General features: G+C 40.9%; 1 protein-coding gene across 2 annotated transcripts in view; it reads left to right on the top strand.

Moving 5' to 3' along the window:
• The first annotated feature begins 1,057 nt into the window (after positions 1-1,057).
• Positions 1,058-22,857, top strand: part of cacna2d3a (calcium channel, voltage-dependent, alpha 2/delta subunit 3a) — a 127,163-nt gene continuing 105,363 nt past the window's right edge. For both annotated transcript variants that reach the window (XM_051949245.1, XM_051949244.1), the window contains exons 1-2: positions 1,058-1,673; positions 2,011-2,092. In XM_051949245.1, coding sequence (XP_051805205.1) covers positions 1,549-1,673; positions 2,011-2,092 — 207 coding nt within the window. In that variant the 5' untranslated portion in view covers positions 1,058-1,548. The remainder of the gene's footprint in view (positions 1,674-2,010; positions 2,093-22,857) is intronic.

Raw genomic sequence — 22,857 nt, 5'->3', positions numbered from 1 at the left:
TTGGCTGATTTGGAAACCAACTGTTTTAGTGACAGAACACTGACCACTGCAAGGAAAGCAATAAGCATCGAAACAATAACTGTTACAAAAAAAAAAACAGGCAATAAAACCATTTTGTTGATGTGCACTTTCCTACTTCTGAACGCATTTTGATGTCCTTCATGAATAGAATAGAATAGAATCACTTTATTCTTCCCCGAAGGGAAATTCAGTATGAATGACTGGCTGCTATGCTTTGCAGCAAACACCAAAAATATTATTTCCTTTTCCTTAATTTTCAGAATGTAGGAACAATTTTCAACAAAAAGTACACATGTGATGGTAAAGACAGTCTTGTACTAACAATTTATTTTTGTCAGTGACCCAGACCTGCTATTTCACACTGATTTTTAACCCATATGTGTCAAAGGTGAGTCTTTTGTGGGCATGCAGTCAACAGTGCAGCCCCTCTGCAGGGGCAGAGATGCTCTATTCACTCAGTGTTGATCCCCTTCCAGTGCTTTGCCAGGAACCTTCTTTCTATGTGAAATGCAATCCATCTCATTGGGTCTGTCGCCTGGGGGCTCTCATCCTCTTTCACAACCCATATGCCCACACACTGCCAGTGCCACATCACTGCTCCAAAGTGCATTTAATTGGCATGCTTTTTATGCAGCGTAACTGACTTATCATGTGGCCCTCCTCTCCCCCGACAGAGACACCTTTATTTCTCTCTGTCTTTCCCATACACACTTTCTTTTCTCTTCTCCCCTGCTCTCCTCCTCGGCACTTTAGCAGTGATTCCTGCTTCAGTGAACTGGGCATACAGTGCATGACTTGATCTGACATGAAAGCTAAAGGCAAGCTATTATAGCTCTGTATGTGAGTGAGAGGGGGGAGAGAATGGAGAGAGGCAAGTCCAAAGTATGGCGCAATTCACCAACAACAATAACAGCATCCTCAGTAAGCTATCCCCAGCTTCTGAGAGGAGAGAAAGGATGTGTGTGTGTGTGTGTGTGTGTGTGAGAGAGAGAGAGAGAGAGAGAGAGGGAGAGAGAGAGGAGGCTGGTCGCATCATTCATGAGGAGTAGGCGTGCTCTTGTGCACTGCATCGTTTGATGATCTCCCCGGTTCCCCCCTGAACCTCCACTCTGTGTTCTCAGTGGGTGAGGTCGGTCAATCACAGCGGCTGAGCGGACTTTCCCCCCACCCCGCCGGTGGAGTCGAGCTCGACTTTCCGTCGGGCAGCACAGCCGTGTTGCACCGCACCGGTCAGCGGGGCCAGACCGCAAGCACTTAGGAAGAACTCAGTAGCAGAGGATCCAGCCGTTCGCCAAGGCGCGTCGCTCGTCCGCGTCCCGCACCAGCCGAACAGCTGGACATTATTGCCATGAATGATTTAGTCAGTCAGCATAGGTGACTTTTGATTCCCTCTGTTTTCATTTTATTTTATTTCCTTCTTCCCTGGATTTTCTGAAGGGGGGGGAAAGAACTCCACGGTGGCAGCATAAGCCCAAAACTGTGCGCGTAGGGGGGTGATTTTTCTTTTATTTATTTATTTTGAACAAGATGCAGGTGGATCGGAGCTGTGTGGTTTCCTGCGCTTGGTGTACGTGGCTGCTTTTACTTTTTTCAACTCTAAGCACCAGGGTCAATGGGGTGGGAGGCACCCACCAAAGCATCCCTCCGTCTGTGTAAGTAGATGACCTTTTACGCAAAGGTGCGTTAGGAGCAGGGCTTGATTGATAAGAACCCAGGTGTATGTCTCACCAAAAATGATAGCATTTTATTTACTGGGCTCTACTGGTTTCTACAGCACTTTTATTCCCTTTCCCAACATCGATACATTTTTCTTTAGTTTCATTGCAAGTATAAAGTTAGAACTGAATGCTTTCGCAGAATTCCTCAAAAAACAGAAAAGTATTTTTTTGTCTGCATGTTAAGTACTTGAAGTTATCGCCTGTCTGTTCATATTTTTTTTACTGATTTAGTTTTTTATTTCTTGCCTGCCTGTGTGTGTGTCATCTGCAGGGTGAAGCTGTGGGCTTCAGCTTTTGGTGGAGAAATGAAGTCCATCTCTGCAAAGTACTCTGGCTCCCAGCTGCTGCAGAAGGTGAGCTGTTTTACTGCCTGAATTCAACTCTTCAGGTGCCGAATAAGAAGTAGGCTGCACTCTGGAACCCTTAACACTGAAGCATTATTCAGATTTCCACATGACTGAGCTGGAGCAGAAGGTTTCCTTGTGGACAATTTAACTCCATGCGAAATACAGAGTAGAAAATAAGAGAAAAGAGTGTTTTTAAGACACTCTAATATCCATGAGGCTGTTTTTTTGAATGTAAGTGATGTGTGAGTACACACAAATCCACTAAATTCCAGTTTTATTTTTGCAATGTTGAAATTATGTGATACTCTTGATTTGAAAGCTTAGAGATACCTTTTTGAGAGACTTTTAAAATTCCTGCGTGCACGTGAAAGGCCAGCTTATGAGAGGAAATGGCTGCTGTTGGATAATTTTTGATTTGAGAGAAATGTCACTTTTCATCTCTCAAACTGCGGGACCTGTGCTTTTTAGCCACTTGAGAATCGGTAATGCATGTGGACTACGTAGGCTCGGATTTAAAAGCTTATTCGGAACATGTGCCATTTAAATGGGTGTCAGTTCTCAAGCACTTTGGCAGATGCATTCAAACATGTACACACACAAAAATTTACTCCTAGGAAAGAGCAATTTTCTTGCTTTTTTTTTGGTTCTCTTTCGCTATGCAACTGACTGTTTCTCACATTTCCAACATCCTCTTACCGCCTTTTTGTGCCTCTCTGCAGTCTCCTCTCAGTCCTCTTCCGCTCTGCTTTGTGGGTTTAATGCAAGATTTGAGTGTGATGGAATGCAAATTTTCCTAATGGAGGGTCAGTTGATGAAGCCTGAGTTAAAACTGGCTAATGGATAATTTAGTGGAAAAAAGGCCAAGATGAGACTAACCTCTCAGTGGGCACACAGGCACGATGTTGTACTTGGGACACGGCACTGTGAGGGAGACTCACTCTGCTGTTAGGTGTCACACAGGCCAAACCACAGATTCTGTGTGACTCATAGACAGAACCTGCCATTTACATGGACCTTATAGATGAGTGCATACAGAAATACCACACACACACGCACACAAAATGCACATGCACATGAACCACGCACTGTATATTCAAAATGCACAGCCACATACACATGCCTGGGCCTACAGCGTGGGTTTCATCAGCCGCTGATAAGCCAGATGAGTGGTGTTATCTTTTTGACGGGATAAAAACTGTTCCCCCTTCTCATCTTTTCTGCCTCCAAAATGAAGATAACTCTCCCACAGAGTGACGACCTCTTTATGAAATGCAAATGAAGGCTGCAGGGTTAATTGAGCAAAGAAAAGACCCGAGACCTCTTTGTCAGAAAAGTGCATCTTTCGCACCAAACTGTTATGATGCAAGCGTAGCGGTATTCACTGGAGCCACTTGCTGGATCCCCCACAGCGGTCAGATATGCGTGGTTTTTAAATGCACCACATGCATTTTCTCAAAAGCTTCGCCAATATGTCACAGGATCCTGCAATGCTATGCCTTATTGTGTGTCCGGTACAGTCTAGTAGCTCTTGTCCAGGAATGCAGAGGAGGGACCACGGATGCCTCGAGGGCACATATGCTTTTAAATAGGCAGAAAGAATGAGGGATATACACTGTTGTACATAGAGAGGAGGATGGTAGTGAAGAGAAAGGACCTAGGCTTGCGTGAGTGTGTGTGTATATGTTTCCTCTGGGCAGAGGACAGATGGACTCGGTCTCTCTTCAGCTATCTTTCTGACCCCAGTGTAACTAGACTCCCTTGGAAATAAGAATATCTTGCATGAGATGCACACACACAGTGTTTTTGGTGTTGATTCTCAAAATATGCGCCCTATTTTCATCGAGCCAATAAGAAGAAAAGAGATTGACCGTTTAGTGCAAAGTTACATTTTAAAGTTGCCTGATGGCTTTTTGTACAAAATATAATCTATACGGTACATAAATCTTAATCAAGCTTGCACAGAAGTGCCATTTAAAAGAAAACAGCGCTCAACAGGTGATATTTTTCATTTATTTATTATTATTATTACAGTTTTAATAGTGTAGCACTTCTGGTGGCTCATGCTGTTTCTTTGTGTTCATCACACTGTGACAAATTCAATTGGATGCTACCTTTGTGTTGACTCTGTTTAATCTAGTGCTTAGTTTGACTTCCAATTTAATCACCTTTTAATACGAGATATGCCGTTACTCATTGCTGATAACACAAAAACCATGCAATAAATAGGCTAGATTTGATTACGATTTGAAGATGCTTTTAGTAGCAATTTTAGAGAGATTATATGGATCGAATGTAAATAAATTAAAATCTAAATATAAAAAAGACTCTCACTGACAAAAAAAAAAAAAAAATCCAGCTGCCAGATTTGCCCCTTCATCCAAAACCCCTTCTCCTCTTTCGTCTCTTCTCCTGATCCGTCCACCCATCTCACGCCACCTCCCGCATCATGTATCCATCGGAAATAGCTCTTGTTTCAAGGTTATACCAGTCAGGACACATGTGTGTGTTAGTGTGTGTGTGTGCTTCTCCTGTATGTGTCCCAAAAGAATAAAGAACATGACCATTAAGACCCTCAATTTGTTACTCAAATCTGATGGTAGCACTCATCAATGCCTGTACAATATACACTGTATGGTTTAGATACACTATACGTACCCACACTAGCAAACCCATACAAAGGGAAGGAGGCTTCTGTTTGCGACACATTAAACATCTCCCACTGATAGTTAGAATTAGCTTTGTGTGTTCTACCCTCTTCACTGCTATTCTGTTGAAATCTTTAATTTCATGTATCATTGAGCAACCTGTCTATACGAGCCAGCCCGGCTGTGATGGCTGTGTCTGCGTGTACATTGTTGGCTGGACTAGTTTTCACCTCGCTGCTGTTATGGTTTTCTGGAATCAAAGTAGTGGGACATTATGCCACGCTGAAATAACTTCAAGCCTCTTGGTAATGGAAGATACAAGAAAAATGATCAGCCGGTGGGATTGCTTCTGTGGCAGCCCGAAAAGTTAGCCGTGCACGTCCGCTTTCCTATTTTTGAAAGCATAAGCCGCATCTGAGGGCGAGGGAAGAGGCAGCGGGTGTATGTGCTGCTGTTGTGCGTTTGTTAACTTTGCATACCGACTTAAAGCATGCTCAATCACACACACACACACATATACATCATCTTCCTCTCACAGAGGCGTGTATACAGAGCAAAGAGCAGACGGGATGATAGGAAGGTGTAATGATGTGTGACGAGACTACGCTGGAATCGATGTGCTTGGGCGGGAAAGAAGAGTCGGTGTGCGTGCACGTATAGTTTCTTATACAGAGCGGTGCCATTTTCTTTTACTACCTGAGGGCTTAGTGCCGTAAGCCGCTGACATACCAGGTGACACTTCCTAAAGGATGACTTAAATAACGCTGAATGGAGTGGTTCCTCTAAAGGAAGCAGTGGATGAAAAATATCTAAAAGTGGTGACGTTGTCCAGTGAAGTGAAGAGACACAGAAGATGCACAAACTGGGTTAAAGAAGTTTAGCGTGAGAAAGTTAGAAGGGAGGAATAGCAGGTGAATAACTTTTTGTTTTTGTGATTTAAAGCAAATATGGGTCTCTGTCAACCAAAACACAGCTTTAAAATCTTTGAAATTCAGTTGCAAGCATCCCCATCCCGTGAGCTTTCTCCTTTTTTTAAATAAAATGCTTATTTTTTATTTTATTCAAACACTATTAGATTTATTTGCGTAGCATCTTTCATACAGGTTAGTGCAGGAACAGCTTATGTTTTATTGCTTGATAGCAGTTTATTTGGCATTAGCTTTCAAAACCAAACAAATAAAAAACCAACCCTAACAATCCCAGGAGATCAATTAATTTTGTAAAACATGGCAAGTTTAGTGATTCGCACACAATAATGATACGTTTTGATCTATTGGAGGCTTTTCTACAAGACTTGCTTCACAGAAACCTAATTTATTATTTCTACAGAAGGCAGTTCCATGTTCCTCTGTTTTGAAAAAAAAAAATCCTAAAGATCTATTTCTGTTTTGTGTGTGTATTTTAGTCACACTAACCAGATTTAAGAGCATGACTAATTGCCTAATTTTGAAATGAAAATGATTATGCATTTCAGTTTTTCATGTTCATTTAAAATTAATTACATATTTGGAAGACAACAGTGGAAGAGTGACTCCTGCTTTGTGTGCTGATGAAATGTTTTGTAGTTTCTGCTCAGTACTCGTGTTAAACAGCACTTAAAGTTTTCAAGTTTTCATTTGAGTTAGCGGTCTTTATTTATTCCGCAAAGGGTCTGTATTATTCATAGCATGTAAAAAAAAACTCCGATGTAGGTTAAGTGCCGTGTATGTCTTACACTAAAATGTTTTCTGTGTTATACTGTGCACATACAGTAGTCTGTCTACTAACTGAGGCCGCTCAGTGCTGTTCATAGAGATGTTTAGACTCACACTGTTGGGGAATGTAGGACGTTTACGTCATGTTTCACTACGGTACGCTAAAATTACACATGATATTAAGTCTGAAAATAAATAAATGTATTAATAAAATAGAGAGATGTAGTAGGAGTGATTCTTATTCAGAATTATATACCAGGAGAAGGTATTATAACAGCATTTAAACACTTGAGACAATACGGTACAAAGCATTATCAGTGTATTCGATGAATCCGTCAAAAATGTCTGAGATGGATTCAGTACTCAAAAATCAAAGCTGTATGTCAGCTTTCACGTCATTGTCCCAAATGCATTATATTAATGTTTCGAAAACAATATTTTTCTGACATTATTTTGGAGTCTCAGATGTTCCAATGTGTGGTCAAGTCAAATTTCTTCAAACTACTTTCAAGAACAATCTGACTTATTTCTCTTATTTGCCCTCTATTTGCCTTTTTACCCTTTGGATGACTTTTTGTTTGTGTGTAGGTGCGTGTGTCAGAGTGTGTATATGCGTCGAAGTAGTGGGAGAAGTATGTGTGATGCTGCCAATCTGCTGCCAAGGGTGGGTGATGGCTGAGGCGTTCCAGTGTAACAGTGTGTCAGTGAGGGGGAGACGGCTCCAGATTAGATTTAGCTTTGGGAAAATTGAATAGCTGTCAGGTTTGGTTCAGCATCGCTGGCAATGAGGTGAGGGAAGGGGGTGTGTAGGGGTGTGTACTGATGACTGTCCCTCTCTCCCTAACCTCCCCTCACCCTCCCATCCTTTCTCTTGAGTCCCCCTCCCTCCCTTTCTTGTTCTCATTGACCAAAGCATGATCTTGCTAAATTTGATTCCTTCACTCTGCTCATCGAGGGGGCAGAAAAGGATGTGTGCATGTCTCTGTGTGTGTGTGTGTGTTTGCCTGTGTGTGTGCGTGTGTGTGCGTATATGTATCTGTCTGTGTGTGTGTGTGTGTTGTGTGTGTGCGTGTGTGTGTGTAAGGGAGAAAGAGAGCAGAGAAAAGAAGGAGGAATGTCATGTCACAGAGTTAATTACAGCGTTAGCAGGCAGGAGTGCAGCCTGTGCTGCCATCCTTTCATGTCCTAGCTGGCCAGCTTTAGCCAACACAGCCACTCACTCATACTATAATTAGTGCTTTGTTGGTGAGAAAAGCATGAGAAAAGCCACTATGAATCAAACACAGTGCCTTTACTGTTGGGAGCCCAGGAGCAGGGAGTGAGGGCCTTTGCTACCGGATTAAAGAACTTAAATTCTTAAAGAGCTCAACTGCTGACGCTGTATTTGTGGGCTCAGAAAATCAAGTGGCTTTTGATGACTTGTTGTGTGGTTTACATCTTTGATTTATCCCCAGTCTCTCTGACTAAGTTCATTTGCCAGCATGAAAAGTGTTTGATTTAGTAGTTAATTTGTGTTTGTGAGGAAGTTGATTTTTCTTTCCAGTTCCAGAAGTTCATGGAAAAGATACACACACACACACACACACACACACACACACACACACACACACACACACACACAGTGTTTGCATACACTGTAACACCCTGTGCTTCTGTACTGCGAGGATGATGAATGTGAACGCTGAAGATAAATATCCACTGTCATCTGTCATCGGCTGCTCAGCTCTGGCTCTGCCTCTGTTGGCTTGCAGATAAAGAGCATCTCACTGTGGCTGCACCGGACATTAATGAACACACACACTCATGGAAGCGTACACACACGCACACACATGCTCATACAGATTTCTGTAATTATGACAGATCGTTCACCTGGTGTGCTCCAGACTTGACTGCATACAGACAGTAAACTTGGTAAGGGGCGGGACTAGTGCTATTAAGCACATTAATGTGTGCAGCATTGTGTGAAGGACTGTCTGTGACTTGCTGCTGTCTGCATCAATCATCCGGCCGGTTGTTTGGGTCCACCCTGTGTGCTGTAGGTAAAAACTGCCCTTATGAAGCAATACGGTAAATAAAAGAAAGAAGATCAGCTCCATTATAGCTGCTCTATCAATCACAAATACCTCCTTATATATATTCTGCACCTCTGAATGCTCCGGTAATTCAGATTTATTCATTACGCTGGCACAGGTCTTTCTTTCTTTCTTTCTTTCTTTCTTTCTTTCTTTCTTTCTTTCTTTCTTTCTTTCTTTCTTTCTTTCTTTCTTTCTTTCTTTCACTTTGTCTCATAATTGCCCCTCAACCTTTCTGTCAACTCTTGCCTTTGTCAACATTTTCACCCATGTGTTTTTGGATCTCACTGCATCTCCCTCAGTTCTCCTGTTCTTTTCCCCTTCCCTCTTGCCTTTCTCTCTTTAAGTCTCTCCTCTCCCTCCATCCCTCTGCTTTAATAATGGATAGGATACAGCTACGGCACTAAAGAATACATGGGAGGGGATCTTGGGACACGCCAGTGTTTGGAGGAAGTGTTGGTGCCCGCACCCTCAAAAAATACTTCCGCTGGCCTTGCACAATGTCCTGCACTCTCTGGCGACCTCAGTGTGTGTCCCGAGTGACCTCTTTTAGCTCCATCAACTCGGCGAACTTACTCACACACATTTAGTTTGACTGTACTTTGTGAGGCCCTTCAGTTTGCTCCATTTGCACAACACTTCTCATGGACTGTGAGAGTGCTGCCAAATCCAGCTCAGTGGGACAACAGCAGCTCCTCCTCCTGATGACCTTCACCTGCACTTGCTATCATCTCACACAAACACACACTGGACTTAGAAATACAGCTATGCTCGAATGGTAATTAGAAATCACACATCAGTCATTCACTAATGAACCTCTCCCTCAATACATATCCTAAAAAACACGTTGTGCATTTTATCTGTGTAGATTTATTTTAATTCATTTTGTTTTACTGTTACTTTTCATTTTATACAGTTCTTGGCTGGAGACCAAGTAACGAATGATTTCTTACAGAGGATCAGTATCGATCAATGCTGAAGCATATTGATTACATGGTGTTATTTGGCATGTGGTATAGCAAAGATGCACAGCTGCAGAATAACAGTAGCAGTAGTGTACAGTGGTGTTACTGCCACTAAGGCCTTGTTCAGACCTTTTCTTTTTTTTTTTTTTTTTGGGATTTTAGAAAGTCCGATGCTTGAAATGTGACTTTTCCAAATCAGATCCAAAGTTCCTTTGGAAGTGATTCTATTCAAGTTTGTATCAGTGTGTCTTAGTGAGGATGCAGTGGCAACCAAAAAGAAAAGAGTGCCGTTGAATCGCTTGGAATGAGACACATTAGACTGACGGAAGTAGTGAGTCCACACTGCTAGTACCAGAGGGCTAGGGAAGACAACATGGAAACAACAGTCTGTGGAGAAACACTGAGATAAATTGTCTTTTGACACATTAGTGGAGGCTTCTGTCCAGAAAAACATTGAATGAAGCATAGTGGACAAATACAATACCTCAAAAGAGCTCTCATGACACACCAGTGTAGTTACATAGCGGCTGACATCTACGTCATTACCATACCAGCCCCTGCAGATATGTCAGTGATGTCTGGACACAAAAATCAGAGCTAATCGCTTGCAAATAACAGTGTAGATGGAATGATGTGATTGAAAAACAAATTTGATTTACCTGCCATGTGAACAAAGTCTAGCCTAGCCGCGCTAGACCCATGCTCTGAAGACGCAAGGGTCTAGGCACGCTCGACAGGGAGGGAGGCGGGCTAAAAGGTTGTCTATCAAATCACTCTGCAGCAATTGGGTAGGTATACAACCAATCACCGCAACGAATAGGCTCCTAGAGCGCCGGAAATCAGAGGATGCGGTAGTTCGGTGAAGCCTTATTTATTCAGTCAATGGGTGAAGCTCAAGTATATTACAGACATGTTAACAGAAAGATTATTCAGAGTCGGTGCTAATGGAGCTCAACGACTGTTGTCGTTTTTGTTGTCGACCCTGGCAGAGGATTAAATTCGTTGCCGTGGGTTGTCTAGCACGGCTAGGCTAGTTGTTTCTGGTTGTTTCTGTCAGAATCGTCGCGCCTCCGTCGTCACTTAGTTACGCCCGCCTTCTGACTCTACACTTCATGGTGATTCGTCCGGCCAGTTTTAGGAGCATCCAACCTCGAGGCTTACCGAGGGTAACTAGACCCGCCCTGGCAGAGAATTAAATTCGTTGCCGTGGGTTGTCTAGCGCGGCTAGGCTATCAGAGGGCAGCATCAGTGCCAGATTTGGTATCACTGCTTCCATAAAGAAAGAATAGGTCTTATTTTAGAATTTTGTTTACATATTTTTTCAAATTATAAACAAGAGTGACTTACATTAGATAAAGAACAATATACAGATGGTCAAGAACAGACAGGAAACATATTCCAAAAGTAGCCTATTTTTCTTCTGGATAATTAGTGAAAGGCATCCCCTGACTTTTGCACACAAGTTGGTGTTCTAACTTGCCAGGTTACCAGTCTCTTGACACTGTGGTGACAATACTGTAAGATGTGAATGGAGAAAAGTAGGACTCATTTTGTCATCTGATTTCAAATGCTGGTTAATGCACCTGTGCAAACATTGATATGATAACATTGCAGAGGTAGTCAGGTGCAGAATTGCATAGAAATCCACATGGTGTCCACAGATAGGAACTGCTGCTGTTTATACAAGATTGAACTGATTTTAGACTGCATACAGATCATTTTATTCCGGGGGTCACAATATGGTTTTGTCTCAGCTTCATTGTTGAATTTACAGTTACAGTTGTGAATATCTTGCTGAGAAGCCATTTGGAGAATTTAGTCCCAAAATTTCCAGAGCCAAAACCCAGAAGAATTAGTGTTGCTATGTGGGATGGTGGCGGTTCCATGGATGATCTTTTTTGTTGTTGTTGTTGTTTTTGAGAAGTCTCCCTGTTTTTGTTACATTCCGCACAGATTTTGGTGGATATGTTCCTGTGTTTGTATTTATTACGATAGTTGTTGTTACTACACATAGTAGTACTTCTGTTAAGAATAAAAGGAGAAAAAAGGGAACATCTTGTGTTGCGTTCGGATCGAGACCCCCCTGGTGGCCACAAATTATAGACCGGTGAAGACTTATACAGTCAGTGAATCTGCAAAACCGTTTCGTTCCCCTTCATTGCAATTTAATTTACAAAATACTACATTACTTTTAGTACTTTTAAGTACTTATAGCAGTACTGTTCAAAAGTTTGGGGTCACTTAGAAAAGTCCTTATTTTTGAAAGAAAATATTTTAGGTTTTTTTCAGTGAAGATGACATTAAATTAATCAGAAATACTGTCTTCTCATTGTTAATGTGGTAAATAACTATTCCAGCTGGAAACGACCGATTTTCAGTTAAATATCTCCATAGGGGTACAGAGGAACATTTCCAGCAACCATCATTCCTGTGTTCTAATGCTACATTGTTTTAGCTAATCATGTTGAAAGGCTAACTGATGATTAGAAAACCCTTGTGCAATTATGTTGGCACAGGTGTGAGTTTTCATGGAAACATGAAATTGTCTGGGGGACCCCAAAGTTTTGAACACTAGTGTATAAAATGATTTATTAATGCTGTTTATGTTCTTTTACCTTTTACAACAATGTAACGTCATTCGTTCATGTTCTATATTTATTTCACTATGTTCATTAGGTTTATATCTTAAGTTCAACTTCATGTTATCTACTTGTAAATGTGTTTTGGTTCTCAAAAGTATTCTTCTCTGCTGTAGAAGGTACATTTATTTTTCCCCCACTTCTTTGCGTGAACTTCAGAGCAAACTCAAATGAAACTGGAGTCCAAAAAGTGTAACTTCCTATAATAAATCTCCACTTGCAAGGATGAATATTGCCTTTATACATCCACCCCAATGTTTTGCTCCCTCATTCCACTTTCACGCTGGCTGCTGCTAGAATCAATCTGAGACTGTGAGAATGCATGGAGTGGAATTGGGAAGCAGCAGGCCACATTGTACGTGCTGCTAAGCATGAAAAATGTTTTCCAAGACTCTTCTGAAACCAACTGAATTCAACTACAGATAGACGGTGGACTATTAATCAGTTCTGTATGATCAGATTAGACCGGCTCTTGGTTGCTATTATGCTTTTGGTGGAGTGAATTATGGCTTATGGAAGAAAAAGTGGAGCAGTAATGCTAATTCCTGCACTCGTTTGTTAAGTTTTGAAAGGGAGAGGCTACATCTCATTCATAAATGCAGTATTTTGTATGCATTATATTTTCATGCCAGCATGGATGATGTCAGAATTTTACCCTTTAGGGGGTTCGGTATGTGTGTGAGCATAGGTGGGGGGCACACGGCAGGGTGGCATGGCATGTGAGGACAGTGAAAGATGGCGGTCATTAGGGAGAGCTCAAATTTGGCACCCACTCGGAGGGGCAATGGTGCATACCTAACAGACGCAGTGCACCCTGGGAATAACTCCTGAGCATCGCTACCAGCTATGCCATAAGGCCTCGTGTGTGTTTGTGTTCGTGTACAGCTGTTATTCCACTGTTCTTCTCAACAGCCCTCAGGCAGCCTTTAAACACTCTGTCACTGCAGAAGCACACCCACACATGCTGGAGCTGTGGGTGGATGACTTGTGCTGAGGAGTGAAATGGATGAGGTGTGTAAGTGGATTCAATTATGCTGAAATAAAAAAAAAAGGCGCATGGTCTTTCTCATAAGTAGGATGTATGAGGATACTTGTGATTTTATTTAGATCTTAAAAGAGATTTAACAATGTTCATGTTAGAATAGTTTCGTAAGATGACGAGATTCAACTGAAATGTCAGATTTCTGGTTTTCGTTTTTATCAGAGCTGTTAGTCGGTCCATCGCTTTAGTCCTGACTCGTATATTATTATTTCAAAAACAGTCACCGGAGAGAGAATTGCTAGTAGATTTTATGCAGACATTTGTGGTCCAGAGGATGAAACCTTCAGACTTTCATGATCCCGTGACCTCTCCTGCTGTGCTACCAGGAGGTTGACAATTTTTGGGCAGATTGCCATGAAATTTGGTGCAGATGTTCATGTCACCTCTTGAATAAATTAACTTTGGTGATTCTTTGGAATATTTGATGGCAATACTAAATGAAAAATCACTGTGTCCACTTGTTTTTGACCAGTAAAGTCAACTTTTGAGGTGCATTTCTTGTTTTCTGTGTCAGAGAAGAAGAGGCGTGTTCTGTTTACATTTGCAAAGTTGCAGAAACACTGTGAGCCTTCATGTGAACTTAGTAACACATTAGCAGTTGTTTGATAATGTTGTCAAGCCAAAGGCTAATGTTTTCTATTACCAGTATAGAGAGCAATACATGAAATGCATCATCAGTGTTCCAACTTGCTGCTGTGTAAGATGGTTTTACGCTGATGAGCAGGTGTGCTTGAACTGCAGATGACCACCGGAGGCCTGTGTAGAGATAGGCTGAGAGACAGAAACTTATTTTCATATTCATTGGTCCACAGATGCTATAGCAGGAAAAGGTGTAGAGTTAATCTGTTTTAAGGCATAAACAAGTGGAAAAACGTGTAAAGATCTAATTTACATTAACAGAGTTACACTTCTGGATTTGTTGAGGCCAAAGTTTACATTGTGATTGTGTTGGGACAGCTTACAGACTAACATACAACACATAACTTCAGTATACACAATTTGAATCAAGACAAGGTGACCTACACTACAGACAAGCATCTGGAGGCAACTTCAAGTTTCTGCTCAAAATGCCTTTCTTAAAAACCAGCATAAATTCTATAGATTTTGGAATGTATTTACTGCATGATCAGACTTTGCTTTCATTGATATGCATCATTTTCCTCGGTTTACCTTTAGGTATACATTGATGTAACCAGGCAATTGCTGAATAAATGTTAACAAAAGAAGGGCTTAGTTTTAGAGTTGAAAAGATTTTCAAGAGTCACAACTTTAGTGCAAAAAAAAAAAAAAATCACAGTTTGCATTATTTCCCTTAGATCTTTCGATACAAATACCTGATAATTATAGTGAAAATAAATTCTGGCAAGTGACTCTTTATATAAATATCATGTTGATTTTGTTGCAAATTATACCACTGAAACTATGATCTTTTTTGTACAAATTTGATTTTGCTTCCAAACTTTTGGCCTGTAGCGCATATTGTACTGTAAAAATAATTATTTTAATTTGTTTGTTTGTTGTATCATTTTTAAAACAAGTTACAGTTGTTTTCCAGATTTTCTCAGTTTTATTAAATCGCAGATATCTAGTAAAATTACGGAAAAAATATCTTTAAATGTTGACTGTAAAAAACACATACAAACTAGAAAACAGGACAAATCTGTTAATAAATTCCCTATCAAAAATCAGTTTGACCAAATAATTGCTCTACTGTATTTGCAAAAAAATAGTGACAGTTTGCCATTATTTGAAAGAAAAAAGATGTGTATATTAAAGATTTAAAAATGGTATTTTTAAAATTGTTATTCTACAGATTTCTCTGTGTTGTTAAATCACAGAGATTAAAAAAGTGTTTGTGTTGTGTCATTGCACTGCTGTGCTTCAGAGTCGCCTCACAGAGCTGACTGCGTGGTCATTGAGGCCAACTTTAATTTAAGGCACAAACTAAGCCAAAATCTCTCTCCGGTGGGAATGCTGAAGATGACAATGAAAAATTACCTTTTTAAGCTGCTAAACGTGTCCTTCATTGGCTTAAACTTGAGCACTAAAGTTTTACATTTGCTTCCTTTTGGGAGAGGAGTGAAGGTAAATCTCACATATGACTTCAGTCCAAGTCATAAATCTCAGTCAGCAGCTGATTTCTATTCTGTAGTCGATTTTTAGCTCTCATGTGTACTAACACACCAGTATTGGAGCTGCCTTTTCATTGGGAAACCACCACGATACAGAAATAACTGACATGTTTTACTCCACCTAATTACTCCCTGCTTCCATATTTCAGCTGTAAATGAAATGATTTACCGTCTCCATCAGCCAATTTGGATTTTAATTCCGCTCATAATAATATATTTACAACTGCTGCCACCGCTGTCAACTTATGAAAGGAAACCAGTGATGATAAAGAAAGACTTGCAGGATCATTATTTAGCTGTTGTTATCTGCCTGGAGTTAACAGAGCATTAATCAATTCAAAGTGAAGAGATACGAGCATTTGGAACATTATTGTGAAGCCTGACACAAGGCAGAATTCACTGCTGTAGTGCGTTATGATCAGTCACTGCTTTATGATGCCCTCAGATTTGACTCAGAAAAGCAGAATAAAGATTAGAGCTATTTTGTTTTAGAAGAGGCTTGAGTGCCAGTTGAGCTATCTGCTTTGCAGCTCATGCTTTTTCAGCCTCTGACTGGGCCATGTGGTGGAAGTCGAGGGGGCAGCGATGAAACTGTTGCCAGTTTGCTTCTTACGGCGCCTTCTATTTCCTATCAGGATCTGCCCTCTCCCCGTCGTGTGATTGAGTGGTCTGTCAAAGCTGTGTGTGCGTGCATGTGTTCTCGCAGTCCTCCCCATTCATTCACAGCGCACTGATCGAATTTTGAGACATGTCCAAGCAATAATTGATCTTATATTCTCCTCACTGATAGATTGCGTTGAGCTGAATGGGACAGCGATGAGGGTGTGTCCGCTCAGGAAACACCAGGCCATGATCCCGGACTTTTTTAAAAAGATGCTTAAAGATGTCTTGTTCTTCCGTCTGTTTGATTAGCTCTTACAGTAGTTTTAATTTACATTTCGTCTGTGTGTGTGTGTTTTACAATCCGCTGGGAGTGTCTCTGTGCCACCAGATACAGGACTCAGACCAACATGCTTTTGAGGCAAGGAGGACAAGCGTGAAATTAATTGTTCCACTTCATCTCCGGCCAGCGCTCTTCTTTTGAGGGAACAATTTGTCAGCTGGCATACAAGGGAGGGTTTGAAAGGAGGAGGGCATTGCAACCACTGTGGTGTTCCTGGGAGATCCTGTGATTCAGCGGTGATTTTCTGCTGTGGATTTGGAGCTGACACTCCTGTCACCTGTTTTGAGAATAAGCTACAGAGTGCTTCACAGGAGGCAGAGCGCTACATCAGTCAAAGAACGATTGTTTCAGACGGAGCCTCTCACCCGCTCTCTCGCTTCTATCCTCATTTCTGCACACGCCCAGTAGTGGTCCGGCGACACGGTGGCAGAAAACAGAATTAACTTCAGCCACGTGACACCCTGGGGTGCTACCTCTTCTCTTTTTCTCTCCTCACCTCATCTCCACTTGTCTTTCCACCCCTGTCTCCTCCTCCTCCCTGAGCCATGTTCGCTGTAATTACAAACATGGCTTTGGGGAATCAGTGGCCCTTTATATTTAAGGATGGCTCTGCAAGTCGTTTGTTCTGCTGCACATGTTTTAGGAGAATGCATGCTCATTCTCCGAGATTTAAGTTTGCATTAAAAGAACACATACACGCACCTGGAAGCATAAACACACATAAAAAGTGGACTTCATCCAGAGGGGAATGACTTTGCAGTTGTGCACTTTTGTCCTGGGATTTAATTCAGTGGCATCCATATCTGACATGTTCAACAATTTTGAATTGTCTGTTTAATAAATGTACAATATAATTTGCATGTTGGAAAATAAAAACAAATGCTAGTGCTTAAATGGTTGTATTTATATAGCGCTTTACATGATATGTCACATTTACCCATTCACACACTGATGGCAGAAGCTGCCATGCAAGGCGCTAACCACGACCCACCAGGAGCAATTAGGGGTCTTGCTCAGGGACACCTCGACATGAGCACGATGGGCTGAGGATCGAACCGGCAACCTTCCAGTTACAAGACGGCCACTCTACCCACTGAGCCATGTCGCCCATGCTTGACTACAAATGTTTAGTGTATTTCTTTACGGAGTTAAAATTGTATATTTTTGTGATGACGCTACTATTATGCAGTGGTAGAAGCATTCAGTCATACTCCATGACAACTACAATTGGACTAAGTAAAGTAAAACAGTAAAATGATGGTCATAAGTACGCACTCAGCATATCTGAACCTGCTAAAACATTTTGCATTGATTCATTTAAATGTTTGAAAAGTCTGTGTTTGAGTGTATTGAAAGTAGCTGAACAATGAGGAGGAGATCTGCAGCTGTCCATGACATTTTGTTAACAAAAAATTGCATAAATAATTTCCAGTGTGTGAATTCATAAAGAAGAATTGCAAAAAAAAGTTCACATCTATGAAAAGCCTTGGTATTAAAGTTAGTGGTAGGAGTTAATAATCTGTGGTTGGCGCTATGTTATTCTCGCTTGTGTGCGTCATCGCCCTCCTTAGGTGTAGGTAAGAGAGCATCCTGGGCATCAGCCAGAACAGTAACGTGACATACACAAGACCTAACGTGATTGACTGATACCATCTTGATAGATTTGACTTTAAATATAAAGTATTCTTCAGACTATAGACGAGGAATGCACGGTGTCATCAGCGTGTCACTGGTATCAGCTGATAAAGGCTTTAAAATGAAATATCAGCATAAGTCTGCGTGTACCAGTGGTTCCATCACAATAAGTTGTGTAGCATGTAGCATGGTGCTTCGGTTTTGGTTACAATTAGAAGGTCCTGAGTTTGAATCTTGGCCTGGGATCTTTCTGTGTTCTCTCTGTACCTGAGTAGATTCTCACCGGGTGCGCCAGCTTCCTCCCACAGTCCAAAGACATGCTGACGTTAATTGACGATTCCGAATTGCGCGTCAGTACGAATGTGAGCGTGCTTGGTTGTTTGTCTCTCTGTGTGGCTCAGGGTGAACCACACCTTCACCCAGTCAGCTGGGATAGACCTCCAGCCCTTCAGCAGAGGATAGAGCAGTGTGTAGAAAATGGACGGGTGGATAATGATATGTTAATTCCACTACAGGAGAGATTTGATGTTCTCCACAGTTAGATGGGAAAAAAAGTCTGCTTACATCGACAATCAGCCAGAATAAGTTATAAAATGTCAGTATATTGGTTATTTGCAAAAATCCAATATTGTGCGTCCTTAATGTAGACTATATTTGACTGTGCAGCACGAGCCCAGCACTAAATCCAAGTGAGGAGATAAGTCTGATTATGCAAAACTATTATTTAAGTAATGTTTTTTTTTTTAAACCTGTTTCTCGCTCTGTGAATCAAATGACCATAACATAACAATGTTCACATTCCTGTTTGGCTGGAAGAGGTTCAATAAATAAAAGTTTTTTTTTGTGTTTTTCTGGAGTTTGCGGTGGACTGGTGGTTTGTTGATGTATTCTAGGCTAATGTTGGCGGGTGTTGCACAGTGTTAACACTGTGGGGAAGTTGAAGAGACACATTGAAGTAAGACACGTCCTTTGCATTTTCTCAAAAGGTGCTTCCTGAGACCTTTACATAGAAACTGAAACAGTCAGTTGCTCCATAGTTCATGTTCACACATTGGCAAAAAAAGGCATTCATACATGGGAATTGCTTTGATTTTTACATATAGGGCCTTTAAACATACAGTACATAGAATATTCAGTCTGCCAGCTGTGTCTCATTATATGTTGTATTAATGGATCATGCAGCAGTTTGCCAAGAAAGGTTTGGCAGAAGACGGCTACAAGATAGTAAACATGAAAGTAAACAATTCATGTTTTTTAATACTGTAGAAAATGGTTTTCCTAATATTTGATGTGGAAGGAAACCTTTGTTAGTGCTCAAGGAGACACATTGTGCATTTCGGGCAGTAACACTGAATGTGACAAGAAAAGCTCCAAAGAGCTTCTAATGCAAACACTGTATTTAGCTGTTGTAGGCGGCTCTAATTTAAAATGATATATACATATGTATGCAATACATTTTGCATTGTTTTGCATATTTAAAACTGGAACATAACTAACAAAGTTGAATTTGTATATCAACTGTGGATGATAATTGTTGATAGTGATATTTATCAATGGATACTGAATTTTGTAGCCAAGCATTTATGGATAAAATATTTAAAGAAATTTTAGAAGAGCAGTGTTTAAAACAAGGACAATAGACCCCAGAATAAATAGCTCCTTTCTGTACTCATTCTCTTTTCTTTACCACCTTGTCTTTGTGCATTTGTACTCTTGACATGCAATTTCTTTCAGTCTAACTTTCTTATTTCTCATCCAGATGTTGGCTCATTCCTGGGGCTCAGTGCATCAGGGAGTCTGCTAAGTGGACTTGCTGGTCTCTGTGTCCTTGTTTTCCCTTTTCTTTTTCTCTGCCATCACGCACACATGCATAGACATTCAGAGGCTTGTGTGGGTCTCTTTTGTTCATCAGACCAGACTCATCCACTTGTAGTCAGACAAGCATGCGGAGGCAAACAAAACAAACACGGCTGCTTTTTGTGAATGAAAATCAAATAACCCAGCTTGAATAAGACCAGATACTATAGACTTGTAATTCAGGGTAGTACGCTTGGCTTCATGGCACAGATTCTGCCTCTCCTTTATTTTCTTCTGTGAATGTTCAGCTTCATTTAGTAAGCTAGAGAGACAGAGAACAACTAAAAGAAGAAAAAAGTAATCCTGGTCATATTTAGATTCATATTTCTCTTACATGTTTCTTAATTTAAAATTATGAATAATGATCCGCCCCTTTAACATTTCAACAAGACAAAATCCTATATGCTGAGAATAATTTTACATTTAGTAAGTGATGCATCAAAGCAAGTTACCCCTTGTGTTGTCTTAACATCCTGAACACTCCCCTCGTCCTAAGGGTCAGAAATGACCCGCCTCCCCTGAGCCTCGAAAATAAAGCAAACCCACAATCTATTTTACATGAAGAAACACACACACTTTGTGAGTGTCTGGGTTTTCCCCCTACAGAGGGAGAAAAGAATGTATTTAATCAGTGGATGCCAGTGGAGGTTTATTATCATTATTATTGCTGCTAAAGGTACTGCAGAGATGTGAACATTATTTGTTTAGGAAGAGATAGTACTTTTATGTCCTAAGAAATGTGCAGAAAGTAGCTTTAAATGCATTTTTTGAATGGAAACAACAAAAGTGTATTGTATACTGTACACTGGAAGTCAACTATAAAAAACTAGTCTCCTCACATCTCTTGCATCCTTTCTCCCACCCACAAGGTGCATAACCTACAACAATAATAAGAGTAAAATAAAATAATTGATGCAAAACTAAAATATGAAGAACATGTTCAACTCAAACTAATACATGTAGGACAGTATGCAAGTGTGTGTGCATAGACTTTGCAAATGTGTTTCTCACATGTGCAGCATACAGTATTTGCTTTACAGTTTTACCTCCTAGATATCTGAAAAAAATCTGATCTGTGACTTGCTGGTCAGTGAAAAGTAAAAACTACACATATGTTTTCAGCAAAGAGAGAAATAGTGGTAGCGTCTTTGTAGGCAATGTTGGGGTCACTTTAGGAAAAGTCATTGATTTTCAAGTTGAGAAAAGATCATTAAGGGATTTTTCTCTGCTATTGAACATAATGGCGAGGTCATTTTTGACCCTAAGACATCCTAAGGGCTAATTCATATATTTATGTCTGCACACAGACGTTTGAGTGTGAATGTTCATTTTGTGCCAGTCAGTGTGTCTGATTGTGTGTGTGTGTGTGTGTGAGAGAGAGAGAATGGGAAAGATTCAAACAGCTGCGAGAATATGAGTGTGTTGGCCAAGTTAAAGTGGGCGCTAGTGACGCGTAAAATGAGCTGGGATTTGGGGGATTGGGCTTCAGTCTTACTATGAAATGAAGTTTTCCCCTTCATTAGTCACTTTATTATCAAACCTCAAGGAAATGGCATACATAAATGCAAACACATACAGTATTGTGTCATTCAAAAGTCAACACTCTTACGCTTTTTTATGAAGACTGACCAACATTTGCTATCACCCTCTTTTACATATGTTAATTCTGGTCTAATATTTGAGTGCACTGGGTGTGTGTTCGTACTTGCAGGCTGGTCCATGTCTCTGTTCCAGCTTGCTAAAGTGCAACCTTTATATAGGAGTTGTGGCCTCTGTTGTCTCACAGTCAGAGCGCACTGTGTCGGGGAGAGATTAGCAGCATCAGCTCATTCATGTAATGTAACGCAGCAAAGGGTTGAGCTGCTCGTCTCTGTCTTCAACACAGTTAAGACTGCTTATCTCACCGGACACATGAGGTAGCCTGGTGTATAACTTATTAAGAGAGAATTACATCTGTGACTGGGTGGTGATTTGGTTTAATGGACAGACAGTTATTGTGGCTTGAAGAAGCAGAGTTTAGTACCCAAACTGTAGCCGCTCCATTTGAGCTGCTCTGCAGTGATTGGGAAGAGCCGAGTTGGTTCCAAAGGGCAGTTTCAAGGTATGACTTCATACCACATGCAACACACTGAATTCACCATCCTAAGCTATTGTCAGTCACTTAGTGTGGATATTTACTTTATTTCGACTTTATAGACTGTCTAATTAAACAAAGATTGTTGTGTGATAGCATGTTTGAGATGTTAATACAAAGAAAAACTCAAAATGAATGGGGTTTTGTTTGTATGAAGAGAGAGTCCCTTCAATAAAGGGGCCAAAGAGTTTGGGTTCCAAATGGACAGATGCACATCAAGTCAAACAAAATCTTCGTATTACATAGTTTGTGGAAAATTCTTTGAAGACAATGACTGCCCGAAGTCTCCAATAGGCATCCCCAGTTGTTCCTACCTATAGCTCTACTTTGCCTGGTCTTCAGCAGGTGGAATGCACTTCAGGCAGGTGATAGACTTGACCTGTCTACAAGATTCCATCGCTTTAACCTGCTAAATGATGGAATGCATTTTGAAGGATTTAGCTTCGTTATTGGTTGTGAAAAATATGAAACAAAACCAGCCTTTGCTGGTTAGTAGAGAGTTCCTTGGTGAAATGAGTATTAAGTTCTAGAAGATCTAAGAGTCACTGGCTAAAATGTAAAGAAAATGTTTTTTTGTGCTCAGCAGCAAAAAGCAGCTAGACTAGCAGTCATTAACAGATTCCCCCAGCGTAGCATTACATCACAAACTTATTCCATGAGGACCTTATAATAAAATGCAGTGCTGGAGTTGAAAGGAGGTCTGGCTTGAGGACACAGCGCAGCAGATTATTAGCAACACAGCAGCCTGAATCTGACTCCTCTGTTGTCTACTCATTCACTGAAATGCTATCCTTCTCCTGCCACTGAAGCCCACTGACACTTTTCTTTCCCCTCTCCTGGGAAATGGTGGTTCTGGATGTATGTCAGTTGGCTTTCCTGTGATGATGATGTGATGTGAAGAGGATAGCTTCAGGCTAATTGGGCCTGGTCTGCTCTGGTCAGCCTGACTGAACATAGCGCTGCAGACAGCCTGTGGTCAGCAGGACCCTTTTAGCCTCTCACTGACCACACAA

Source organism: Acanthochromis polyacanthus, chromosome 6 (genome assembly GCF_021347895.1).
Source record: "Acanthochromis polyacanthus isolate Apoly-LR-REF ecotype Palm Island chromosome 6, KAUST_Apoly_ChrSc, whole genome shotgun sequence".
NCBI lineage: Eukaryota > Metazoa > Chordata > Actinopteri > Pomacentridae > Acanthochromis > Acanthochromis polyacanthus.
This window is presented reverse-complemented; position numbering and strand designations above follow the sequence as displayed.